This window comes from Protomyctophum bolini (genome assembly GCF_963924005.1).
Source record: "Protomyctophum bolini genome assembly, chromosome: 9".
Classification (NCBI taxonomy): domain Eukaryota; kingdom Metazoa; phylum Chordata; class Actinopteri; order Myctophiformes; family Myctophidae; genus Protomyctophum; species Protomyctophum bolini.
The window spans coordinates 40,108,132-40,121,810 of NC_137870.1; the positions used below are offsets into that span (position 1 = coordinate 40,108,132).

General features: G+C 43.7%; 1 protein-coding gene across 6 annotated transcripts in view; it reads right to left on the minus strand.

The window, feature by feature from the left end:
- Positions 1-13,679, minus strand: part of gdpd5b (glycerophosphodiester phosphodiesterase domain containing 5b) — an 87,168-nt gene that overhangs the window by 19,494 nt on the left and 53,995 nt on the right. For all 6 annotated transcript variants that reach the window (XR_013964614.1, XR_013964615.1, XR_013964616.1 and 3 more), the window contains exons 4-8: positions 9,699-9,792; positions 9,427-9,486; positions 7,786-7,884; positions 6,799-6,892; positions 4,655-4,800 (exon numbers count right to left, since the gene is read on the minus strand). Coding sequence is in view for 3 of the 6 variants with exons in the window: in XM_080772353.1 (XP_080628479.1) it covers positions 4,655-4,800; positions 6,799-6,892; positions 7,786-7,884; positions 9,427-9,486; positions 9,699-9,792 (493 nt within the window). In the remaining 3 variants the exon portion in view is untranslated. The remainder of the gene's footprint in view (positions 1-4,654; positions 4,801-6,798; positions 6,893-7,785; positions 7,885-9,426; positions 9,487-9,698; positions 9,793-13,679) is intronic.

Below are 13,679 nucleotides of genomic sequence, written 5' to 3' on the forward strand. Positions count from 1 at the left end.
GTTCTCATAGCCTTGTAGAGCCACACCTAAGATTAGACACTGGTATGTCGATCGATCACATCCGTCAACTAAATGGAAAGGGCCTGTGCATGTGTGTGTGTGTGTGTGTGTGTGTGTGTGTGCACGCGCACGCCTGCCATGTGTGTGAATTCACTCTCAGTTCTTTCCCAATAGTTACGTAATAATAAGTGGCATGCTATGCCAAATACCGTTAATCCTTCACACGGTAAACATTCATGAATAGAGTAAAATTAAACTGGATTCATAAATCAGCACATCCTGAAAGCTGCAACGTGTGCAGCGCGCAAACCAACCACATGAATCAGACATGCCTGTCAACTGCTTTCCTATATGGCACATTTGACTCTCGATATAGAGAAGCCAACTGCTTTATGCGTTATGGTAAACAAAATGGCTTAATGTAAATTCAGAAAACAAACGAGGATGCGCAAGGTTTATACAGCCACGGGATAACAAATATACCGTGTTCCTTAAAGCACCGTTTCCCAAACAGTGGGTCGGGACCCATCTGTGGATCGCGGACACATTGTCATGGGTCCCTTGATTTTTTTGGCTTCCTACATTTTGTTTTTCATTATTATAATTTCAAAACATTTTCAAAAAACATCACCAAAATAGCAAAAGTTTGCATGAATTCATGCCAAATTAAAAGTTATTTTTTTCGAATAAATAAAATAAGAATCCATAAATTAGAAAACAAATGTTCAACCCATTTAGACCTGAGAAAAGATTCTATACAAATGCCTTCTAAAATCATGACAGTTTTCTGAAGATCCTGTTTCCATGTCAGTCGTTCTCAAACATTTACATGTCAAGGACCCCAATAAATTATATGTAATTGGCCCGCCGGCCCGCCGACCCCCCATCTGAAAATATGCTGTTTCAGTACCCCACTCTGGGAACCACTCTGCCTTGAAGGCCCCCCTAATGTGTTAGATAGCTCAATATAGAAAGTCTCCCGCCTCTTTCTCCCTCGCTCTCCGTCTTTCGCTCCCGGGAGAGCGAAGCGAGAGAGCTTAAAAGACTACTGTATATGCCTGAGCTATGGCATACGTCAGCCGTCAGCCCGCTCACATCCACAGCGAAACGATCCCTCCCTGCATCCCCCCCAGGTCAATAAGGGAGTAGTAGAGGCGAAGAATGAATGAAATAAAATAAATCCCATGAGGCCAGCATAAATGTACTGCTGCTCGCTATGAAGGCTGCATGATGACGTTACAAATTAGACTGGAGAGTTCCCCGTGTACTGTACTGTACTGTACTGTACTGTACTGTACTGTACTGTACTGTACTGTACTGTACTGTACTGTACTGTACTGTACTGTACTGTACTGTAGCTGTGGTTGAAGCATGGCGTTAAACCCATTTAGGACAGGAACGCATCTGCGTCGCTTTAGCGTTTAACCACTTTAACCATTCTTTTTAAACTTTAGCTGTAGCTGAAAAATAGCAGCTGCTATTTCTTTAGACAAAACCGTGAAAATGTGGCACAAATCTTTGAATATTATGCTTTCACAGCGCCGTTTGACCGCCAGGATTAATTAATCTATCTATCATCGCATTGCCAAGGTTTTATCGCGCGCAACCCTTATTTTGAAGAGCCAAATATCCGTAACCGGATGTTACAATGATGAAATGCTGTGTGTGGTGACTTGACCGGTTGTTGTACTCTCGGTCGGTGGTGAAAATACCCGACCGCGAGTATCACAGCGCATGCTGTCGGCCGTTGAAAAACCTTGTTTTCGCCAGAAACGACATTCATTGCGCCAATTTGGAGATACAGGCCTTTTGAAAGCAGCACATAAGAGTGCAAGAGGCTGCGCGCATCTTCAAAATGCGGCCACTGTCCCACTTTGACTGTTATAACGAGCGGCAGCTAACGATTCGATCGGATCAAAACATTGATTAAAGAATATAAACCCTGGAAAAGTAGCCTACGGTTCTGGGCAGGCTAGACGATACATTTTATCCTACGGTTACTACGGTTCTGGTGGGCTCCGTGTTAACTCAAATCTTTGCTTCTGGGGGGGGGGGGGGGGGGGTCCCTGAAACAACAGTGGCCAAATACATCATTCATTTGGGAGTCCTCGACATGGAAACCCACCAGGGTAGAAGAAGGTAGTAGCTTAAGTGTCAAAACGTTTATTGAAGACGAGAAAAGAGCTACACTAACCTATGCCAAGGTTAGACGTTGCGTTCCTAACAAAGCTTGGTGGCTTGGTGAACACAGAACGGTACTGGTGTAAGGAGCTCCATGTCCCGCACAGTTCAATGATTACAACTAGGGTTGTACCGATGTGAGCGGAATCGGGGGCCGATCACGTCATTTTCAAATGATCGGAATCGGATTTGGAGCAAAAAAAAAAAGTGATCGGGACATCCCTAGTATCAATATTATATCCATATCATGATATTAGCCTGGCCATTGTCTGTGATTTTGGATATTGTACTATTATGATAAGTCTCAAAATCAAATAATCGGATCGGGAGCAAAAAAACCTGATTGGGACATCCCTAATTACCACATGCCCCATGCCCTGGCAGAGATAAGACCCATATCATTCATCACCGTCTGGTGAAAACCATGTCCCAAAACTGTTACCGTTCAGAAGAAAGTACTGTAACAATGTAGTATAATAATAGTGTATAATGCAGGACTTAAGTGGTTAACCCATTTTGGACTGAGGCCGATTGACTCACTGTCATGTCGTCTCTGCCGGGTGGAAACCACATATTATTGAATATGCAGATGAGTGGTTTCTGCCTGTCAAAAACGATTAACGTTGTGTTTGACACCCTCTTCATCGGTGAGCAGCCCATTTGATTGATTGATTGTATTCACAGTATGTAGAAGAAGAAGGTTACAGTTCAAACTAGAACTGCACTCTGCCGAGTGCATACTTGCTTGTTGCACACTAGTAGGCCATAAATGGCCTACTAGTGCGCAAGCAGAGCGCGCAAGTACTTTCGACCGCTGGAAACTATCACATCTCAGTATCTCTGTGAAGGAACGTTTGAAATGTATAATCATTACGTGTAACTATTTGCTACCTAACTACTTTTTTACAGAAAAATGAATCATTGATATGTGATGAAAAAAAAGGTATATAAACTGAATTAAAATATATTATACAGTATAATTATTTTATTACTTATTGTAAATTGTCAATTGTTTTAAATGTATTTCATTTTGTACTATAGTGATATTAATACTAAATCATGATCAGAGTAATACACAACTCAAGTAACTACATACAGAGTATGTAGTTGTAATTTGATTAGCAGTATACTGTGGTTACTTGGTTCCAAAAAGTGAAGCCAAGTTTTTTTCAACCGTAGGTTTGTGCCTGGTTTGCTGGGACCAGTTACAACATTACGTCATCGTTGAGAACTGTTCTAGTTACAACAGTTGTTCTAGTTGTTCTAGTTATACACCAGATACCGTGGGCTTTCAACGGTAAGTCTGTGCCTGGTTTGCTGGGACCAGTTACCACATTACGTCATCGTTGAAAGCTGGGACCAGAGTACATGGTGTGTATATGTATGACTAGCTCTCAGTGATGACATAAGAGAAATGGTCATCTGTATAATCTGGTCCCAGCAGATACCACATTACGTCATCTTTGAGAGCTGGGACCAGAGTACACGGTGTGTATATGTATGACTAGCTCTCAGTGATGACGTAAGAGATATGGTCATCTGTGTAGTCTGGTCCCAGCAGACCAGGCACAGATTTACAAATTACAAATCACATTACAACTACATACAGAGTATGTAGTTGTAATTTGATTAGCAGTATACTGTGGTTACTTGGTTCCAAAAAGTGAAGCCAAGTTTTTTTCAACCGTAGGTTTGTGCCTGGTTTGCTGGGACCAGTTACAACATTACGTCATCGTTGTGAACTGGGACCAGAGTACATGGTGTGTATATGACGTAATGTTGTAACTTGTAACTTGTAACTAGTCCCAGCAAACCAGGCACAGACTGTATGTAGTTGTTCTAGTTACAACTACATACAGAGTATGTAGTTGTAATTTGATTAGCAGTATACTTTGGTTACTTGGTTCCAAAAAGTGAAGACAAGTTTTCTTCAACGGTAAATCTGTGCCTGGTTTGCTGGGACTAGTTACAACATTACGTCATCCTTGAGAGAGTACATGGTGTGTATATGACGTAATGTTGTAACTTGTAACTTGTAACTTGTAACATTACGTCATATACACACCATGTACTCTCTCAAGGATGACGTAATGTTGTAACTAGTCCCAGCAAACCAGGCACAGATTTACCGTTGAAGAAAACTTGTCTTCACTTCGAAGAGACCAAGCGAAACGATTACTTGCGCGCTCTGCTTGCGCAAGTAATGAAAACACAGGTCAATACAAAAGTTGCTACTGAGGATATAACCAGGAAAAGCACTAAAAGTTGTTTACATCAGGGTCCTCCATTTTCAATGGGGGGGACGGGACGGGACTGACTATCTTTTTTTTACGGAGGCCAGTTGCGAATTGCAGCCGCCCGTAATTTTCTCTTTGAGAGCGATTTTGATCATTCCAGCCTATCAAAACGGGCAGGGGTGAGTTGGGTTCTGGGAGTAAGGCCATATACTGTATAGGTTGGTTTGCTGACTCACCATGGGAGCTCCCTGGTGTCCGATGACATCCGGCCGCCCTTTGAGGTCGGTGGGGTCCATGATGCAGGGGGAGGTGATGGACAGAGGGACCATATAGAGACCTAGTAGCACGCTCAGGTACAGCAATAAAAGCATCACCTGAAACCCTGGAAAGAGACAGACAGACGACGCGTTTGAAAAAATGAGGGTAAGAGACAGGAAAATATTACAACCACCAAAAATAAAGGCCATTGAGGTGCTTTCCATAGGTGCTTTCCATATTTGCACAAAAAAATCACTTGTACTGTAGATTTTTTTATTTGAATCCTGAAAAGTAACAGTTTTGGACACCCGACAGAGACGATAGCCTACAATAGGAATGGCACATGAAGAAAGCACCATCGAAACAGTTGGTCTAGAGTCACTGGTTCTCAAACCTTTTCATGTCAAGGACACCCCAGATTAATTTGGCCGCGGACCCCCATCTGAAAATATTTTGTGCCCAGGACCCCGTACAATATTAGTGTTGTTAAAATGCTTCAAAAACATTCAATTTTTTTCACATTCTATTTCAAGATTGTAAAACTGATTATATGATACTATAATATGAAGTAATTTAGCTGGGGAATCCGTTCAAAGATCACTCACTGGTCAAGAGTCTTAACCACTGTGGACTCACTAATATCAACATTGGTGATACTGTTTACTTTCCATTTTAGAATGTCAATTGTGTGTTTATGGGACTTCTGGGTTGTTTGTGGTCACACAGAATGGTAAAGCACTGACCTCAGAGGTAAGGGATGCATTACGTACTGTCCCCTTCCCCCACAGCCGTGTACGTGTGTGAGGATGGAGCTTTTTGTGTGCATGCACTCTCTCACACATGCACAGGAGAGGGTATGTGTTTCAAGGTCATAGGGCTAGGTTGAATGTGTCAGGGACAACTCCTATTACAGACAGGAGACTAAAAGCGCACGCACATACTGACAGGCAAACACAGACTTGTATGCAACAATCATTTGCATACCCCACACACACACACACACACACACACACACACACACACACACACACACACACACACACACGCACGCACACGCACACACACACGTCTCAAGCCTGCATGAGAGCAAAGACGCTGAGCAGAGAGAAACGCAGCAAAGACCTCTTTTCACCTTGGCTAGCACAGCCTTCTGTTACAGATATGACAAGCAAGCAGCATTCCTTGAGGGATCGAGAGATCGAGACTGGAGCACATTATAGGCAATTCAAATGCTACTAAATACAATAATAAGCCACTTTTGCCCCTACTGGTACTCTAAACATAGTCACATAGCTTAGGACGGACATTGCTGTTCCTTGGAGTGGTTGCACCACTCAAAAAGACAATAACATTTGAATACTACTCATTAAGCTACGAATTTAGACTGAAGTAAATAAAGCGCGTCATGAGTGGTGCCCGTGGGGCCTCTACAGTGGTGCCCGTTGGGCACTGGCCTACTTGGAACGATTGCAAGCTGGAAATGCATTCCCCACCCAGATATTATGTCTGTGTCCCTTTTATGCCCATAATATGGAGTCAGGCATGCCCAAATATGGAGTCCAATGCAGACGTCAGAATGATGTCAGAACAGGCCAGCTCCTTATATGGACACTGGGCATATATTGGGAGTGAAGGTGGGGGCTGCATGTGGCCCCCAGTTGCCCATGTATGCTCTGGGATAATGTGGGGAGGAAGAAAGCACCCTTGCGCGGGGGACTGTTGGCAACGCGTCACATGACACCATCGGAATGTTCACTATCTCCGTCGCCCTGGTGGAGGTCCTACTCTTTATGTACACGACGTTAATCATTCACCAGCCTCGCCATCCTCGCTGTGCGTGCGTCTACTCTGGACCGTTGAGGTGGAACAGTTCCATAATCAGACAGGAGTCCCTTTCTCTGGATGTTTGTGTGCACTGGTTTGTGTGACGGACGGGAAATAAACGTAGATAAGACTTTACTTATAGTGTGTGTGTGTGTGTGTGTGTGTGTGTGTGTGTGTGTGTGTGTGTGTGTGTGTGTGTGTGCGTGCGTGCGTGCGTGCGTGCGTGCGTGCGTGCGTGCGTGTCAATATTTAGCTCAGTGTGTTGTTGCGTTAGGAAACAAAGGGAATTGGGACTTACTTGTCTTCTCTGCACGGGCCACCTGCCCAGCCACGATCCAAGACAGTGCTGTGACTGCAGCTAGGGCCCCTATTTGGAGAAAAGGTCCTGTGGCCTTGAGAGACAAAGAGAGAGAGAGAGAGAGAGTATGAGAGAAATAAAAGCTAGAATAAGTTCTCAAACCATTTTATTTGGGGACACCCAGTTTGGTATGCATTAGGCCACGGACCCCCGTAACTTTGAGAACCACTGGAATAGGGCATTCAGACAGACGAAGAAACAAACCAAAGGAGCGAGGACAGAGATGGGAAAGAGGCTAAACATAGTCACAGTATACTACTACAGAGTATGCTCTACTGTGTGCCACGCCCGTTTTAGCCAAGGTAGACACTTCTAAACAAAGTTTGGGGTGCTATGGTGCTATGGCCTAAAATAGAGTTTCTATTTTGGACAGTATCTTACAATACCAAAATCGGATACCTAAACTTTGACAAAAGCCACAATGGAAACACAGCGGAAATCAATGCAATGTGACCTGAATATCTCAAAATGTATGACGCCAATCTCTGTTAAGAGGTCTATACAAAAATAGAATGTGTCTATTTAGGATATTTAACACAGCCTGTAAACAAGTTATTATATAAAGTGAGACTGGGGGGGGGGGGGGGGCAGCAGTGGCAGAGTGACGGTAACCGCAAGGTTCCCAGTTGAAACCCGGGCTCCCCCAGAGTTAGTGTCGAAGTGTCCTTGAGCAAGATTCTGAACCCCTAATTGCTCCCGATGTGCAGGTTGGTGCCTTGCATGGTTTCCTCCACCATCGGTGTGTGTGTGAACGGGTGAATGTAAATATGCACAATCTATGTGAAGCGCCTTGGATAAATGCACCATTTACCATTAAGACAACGTATTTCAGGGGGGGGGGTGTTTGGGTTCAGCTGATATGCTGTATTTTTTACTGGCACAAGCCTTCATACTGGTGCTTCCTTCCCTGTGTTGTTATGTATTTACCTGCAGGGATATGGGGACAATGTCCCACTCCTCCCCCCACGTTTGGCTGACAGAGATCACTCCGCCCACAGTGGTGAAGAGTGCGCCCACAACACCTACCTGTGTACACACAAAGACACAGAGAGAATTAAACACACGTGCGTGATTTTTCGGGCCAGCCACCGCGACATATATTTTTCGGACAAAGAAACAATTAATTCGGAAACTCGCCCTGCGGGGCTTGTTCCTGCAGCATCGCAGGCGTGCATTAATGACAAACCACCCTCCTCTCGTGTAATATTGCTTAAATATATGTTGGGCTTTTAATCTCATTCAACCTTAATATGCAAAAACCTAAAGCTTTTGTTTTGTTTTTCATTGTCAATATTATGCCATGATGGCGCAAAGAAGGTTGACTACTTGGCCTGCAATGTATTCCACCTTAACCGTTTTTGCGGTCACTGTGCTTGCTTGTATAACATCCACGGCCCATACAAGTTTGGGTCCCCCGTTTCATTATGGTTAATTGGATCCGGGTTGGTTCAGATTCTATTACCTCTGCACTCGGTTTAGAACACCCGAGTGAACCAAGGAGACCCGTAGACAGCGCTGATTAGGAGGAGACGAAAATAGAAGACCTACTAGCGCACAGCGCACCGCTTTGTGACGCGCTGCGAGCTTGTAGGTCTGACATTTTTTGACAAGCACCACCGTCATACAACGGATAGACTGATCTCTCTCTCTCTCAAAGTTCTGCAGCCCATAGCAGGCTGTGGGAATTAAACCACACTGACATTAAGTCAAATCATCACAACTTTAATTGGTTATCATAGGCTTAAATGTCAAAATAACCCAATAACAGCAATTTCCCAATCGGTCACAGTGGCCCGTGATGTCTGTATAATTAATGGCCAATTAAACATTTCATGGGTCAGTGGCCGGTAACCGGCTAATGGAAACCTTGGTACACACACACACACACACACAGAGTCTGACACATTACACAGGCCTGTGTACACAGCACACATGCACACACGCACAGCGTTTGACACATACAATCACACAAACACAGAACACCCAGCCACCCCCCAAAGGCTTCATAGTTTTGTGTGGCTGAACAACAGCATCACAGAACGCGTCAGTTACTGGAACCTTCACCACTCGTCTGGGTCGACATGAACTGAACCGAGCGCTCCGAGTTCACAAGTTCACTTGCTTACAAGTAAAGCACACAATTGTGCGCACACACACACACACACACACACACACACACACACACACACACACACACACACACACACACACACACGCAGGCATGCAGGCACGCACAAAGAGGTAAGAACATAAACACCAAGTTAATGTAGTTCTGCATTTTGAGCTTTATTATAGCCGAGTTTTTTTGTTTTCAATTTCAGTTGAGTTCTGATTTGTTTTTAAAGCGATTTGTTTGTCTAGGTTTAGGTCATAAAAATGGCAAAAATAGCAATTTCATGATTATTGTAAAATAGCCAAAACAGTTTCAGTTATCTATCGGTTTCCTTTTGCAAAAGCCTAATTTTTCTTTTTCTTTCAGTTAACAGTTATTTTATATATATATATATATATATATATACACACACAAACCCTCCCAACACAACACAAGTGCACAGCGTGCACACGCACCTTGTGGAGCCAGTGTAGGTTCAATTGTTGCCCAGCTGCTACGTGGCAAAGTGCTAAAATCTGAAATACACATGCAAGAAGAACACACAGAACATCGTTTGAATACATATACATGATGCACGCACACGCGCACACACGCACACACACACACACACACACACACACACACACACACACACACACACACACACACACACACACAGCCTTTCATGTCTTTGTTTGTTTGGTGTGGTGATTAAGTTGTCGGTGAATATCTGATGAGAAGGACTAACCATTAAAAATGCTATGTAGGTGAAGCCAGCAGCGGTGGTGGCCAGGATGGGGACGGTGCCGTCGCTCCACTCCCCCGAGCGGCTGTACAGGACCCTGGAGGAGAGGAACGGGAGAGAGGCGTTCAATATCCTCAACACCAGTGCTTCTCAATACCATTTTCACGTCAAGGACGCGTGATTATGAATCCCACCAACGTTCTAGGGTAGACCCGCCTCACCATGTTTCTGATTGGCTCCCGGGAAGGCATAGTTTTACTGAGGTTAGACCATGATTCATTTCCATGATCTCTAAGGACCATTAAGGTTGCCAAATCTTCATCATTTAGGGGACCACCTGGAACCCCCTCAAGGGCCAACGGTGGTCCCCAGGCCACTGGTTGAAAACCACTGATCTATCTATTTTGCCCGTGAACCCCATCTGAAAATATTTTGTGCCAGGGATGCAAGAAAGATGTATTTTGGCGCTGCACTGTGGCGACATGGACTAGGACTACGCTTGCATGCGAGCCCTTTGTCTAAGACAAATTTCTTCCTCGGGAGACTAATAAAGTATATCTCTATATCTCTATCTCTACCCCATACAAAATTTGTATTGTTAATTATTTATTTTTTGCACGGTTTTCGAAAATAGCTGTTCTACAAGCCTGCATTGTTGACACGTTGTGATCGTCTGTTTTCAAATAGCCGAAATATAGCCGAAACCCCAAATAGAAGGTGGTTAAACAGATTTCTATATTAACACATTTAGCTGGGGACCCCCTGAAGCCTCCCCAAGGACCCCTGGCGCTCCCCTGAGCCCACTTTGAGCATCATACATCATCATCATCATCATCAGCTAATCTCTGTTAGCACTAGTGCCTTAAACATGTTGTTGTTAGTAGGAATAAACACAGGAACACCCGGATGTATCGATCTGAAAAGGGGAGGAGCCAACCCAAAGGTTGTGTCCCCAGAGGAGGCAAACGATAAAAAAATAAAAAAAGAATTGGGGTTCGCAGACATCTAAAGCGGTCAGATCTTTCAGAACTTAACTGTCTGGAACATAAAGCATCGGATTCTGTCAGACTCCCAAATATCTCCCTTCATCTTAATGCTTCACTGCCACAATAAAGCCAACCAGATGAATGCAAAGCTGGTAGCTTTGGTAGTCACAGACCGGTGTTAGGCCAAAGAGATGGCCAGGAAATTATGTCATAGTAGTTATGGTAATTGACAGGTGGCAAAACACTGACGACTCTCTCTTCTGAACAAACAGTGTTGCCTCATTGCAAAGCCTTATTTACAGGGAGCACACAATAAAAGCCTCTGTTAAAACCTTAGAGTATATATGAATAGAGAAGGCACCCGGAGGAAACCCTGAGGCGAAATGGACATAGTGGCCGAATTTGTCATTGCAGCTCGAGCCAGCGCTGGTCCGTTGACTATCATTGCGCACGTTCATGTGTTTGAGGCCATGACACGTGAACGAATGTTTCATATGTGTTTGAGGCAAATCCATCCCAGAATGCACTCTGTTCCTACACGGAAGGAGGAGTGAAATCGCCTCATGCGCTTTTGAGCAACTTAATGCAAGTGGATGGAAGGAGAACTCGGGTGTCTTCTCTATTCATATTATACTCTAAGGTTAAAACCCATTTAGAAATAAAACTAAACATAAAACTGTCTTGACTTCTAAATCAAGACAGTTTTATGAAAACTCCTATATCAGTTGTTGTCAAACTATTTCATGTCAAGGACCCTAAATAATATATGGAATTGGCCGCCGACCCCCCATCTCAAAATATGTTGTTTAAGGGACCTCCCAGAAGCAAAGATTTGAATTAAAAATGTTCTCTGTGAAAGAATATATGTTCAAAACTATGCACGTTTTCACGATTAAAAAAAAAATAGAAGATCTACAAGCTCATAGGGCAGCACTCGGTGCCACGCTTATGAGCTTCTAGATCTGCTATTTTTCAATAGCTAAAGCATAACATTATGCTTAAAACACCAAAAGGCGTGTGACAATTGACCAAAATGGCCCATGTAATAAATTATTACATGTATACAATACATGTAGTATTGAACCAAATGGACCAATATTACTAAAATGTTCCATTTGGTTCAATACCTTTTTTTTACACTTTTACACAGAGTGAAAAACTTCGCTGTTACTATGCAGGAAGACATGGGGAAGATCAGGTCACTTTCTGGCCAGTAGCCATAATCTAGCCTAGCGTAGCCAGCAGGCTATCGAAGATCCCTACCAATAAGTCTGGGGAAATCTAAAGTCAATGTAGTTGCTATATAGCACAGCCAGCGGCGAGAACACCCGCAAAAAAAAAAAAAAAAACTATGCTGACTTCAAAGAAAAAACCTCATATCCCGCACCGCAATATGAAGGCGTGCTCTACGGTCTTAGCATTGGTGTACTCTCTGAATCTCTGAACTGTCTGAGATCCAAGGCTTCCTGAAGATGCCAAAACCTCAGTGGGGTCACTAAAGAAGTGTCAACTGAGATTTACCGCGGAGGAAACTCACTGCTGCGGAACACCGGGGTCACATAAAAAGGACAGGAAGGTTAGGGGAAACTCACTGCTGAGGAACATCGAGGTCACGTAAGGAAGACAGGGAGGTTAGATAAACTCACTGCTGCAGAACATCGAGGTCACTTAACACATTTATGCCTGACCTAAAAATAAAAATATAAAAAAATAAAAAAAACTCCAGTTTTCTGATTTTTCTAAAATAGCAGACCTACAAGCTTGTAGAGCTTGTAGATCTGCTATTTGTCAATAGCTAAATTATAACATAATGTTTAAAACACCAAAAGGGGTTCCCGCCCAAAATGGGATAAGGAAGACAGGAAGGTTAGGGAAACTCACTGCTGCTACAGCACCAGAGTCACATAAAGTACGCAGAGGAGTGAAACACAGCTACCAATACAACATGTGAAAGAGAGAGGCACACAGGAATAAACAGCGTAATTTGATAGAGAAGGGAGAAAGAAAATTGGTTCGGCAGAATAGCGGGAAAGGCAAAAAAAAGAGCGATAGAGGAAGGGGGGGCCAATAAAACAAGACCGGCAAGGAGGAGGAAATGGGTGACATTGACCATGGTGCGCTGACAGCAGGGGTGGTGGGTGGAGGAGCACCAGATATGTGGGATGGGGGGGGTAGAGACACACAGAGAGAGAGAGCGAGAGAGAGAGAGGGAGACCTTGAGGGATCTGTGTGTGTGTGTGTGTGTGTGTGTGTGTGTGTGTGTGTGTGTGTGTGTGTGTGTGTGTGCGCGTGTTATAAAATATACTGCAAAGTACGCTGTCTTTTTTTCTGTCTTTCTTTTAAATATATATTTTTATCCCACGATTTTGTAACCCATTTTTCACCCCTGTGTCAATCATCTAATGTGATCCTGGGCTCTACACACCCTCCACCAACCTAGACCCCATATAGGGGGGACAAGGGGAGAGCAAAGGACTTGAACTCATGCTTCCTTCATGCCTGAGTGTCCAAGTTGCTCCTTTACACCTGACATGTGGGGGGAGTTTCCCTGGTTGGACATAGCGCGTGTTTTTCTGTTTTCTGTCTTTCTCTGCCCCAGTCCACCTGCCTTCATAACGTAAGAGAGTTTCATCATTTCATAAAGCTGTACTGTTGTTGTGGCATAAACAACAAACATGAACACCGAAATGCTCAATCATCTCGATATAACGGGTCAAATCGATTAATCAATAATTTGGTCTCTCGTGGAATGAGAAGTTGTTCTTAGCGTGTTCTATATTCACGGTTAGAGATGCTCCGATCAATCGGCCACCGATTGGTGATCGGTCGATATTCACTCCAAATGACTCGATCGGTGATCTGCAATTTACCCTACAGTATCTGGAGAAACCCATCTTTTGTACCATTTAAGTGGTAAAAAAGTCAATCAGATATATAGTATAATATAATTTTGCATCTTTGTGGGCCTAAACATTCTACCCTTCCTCCCCACACACAC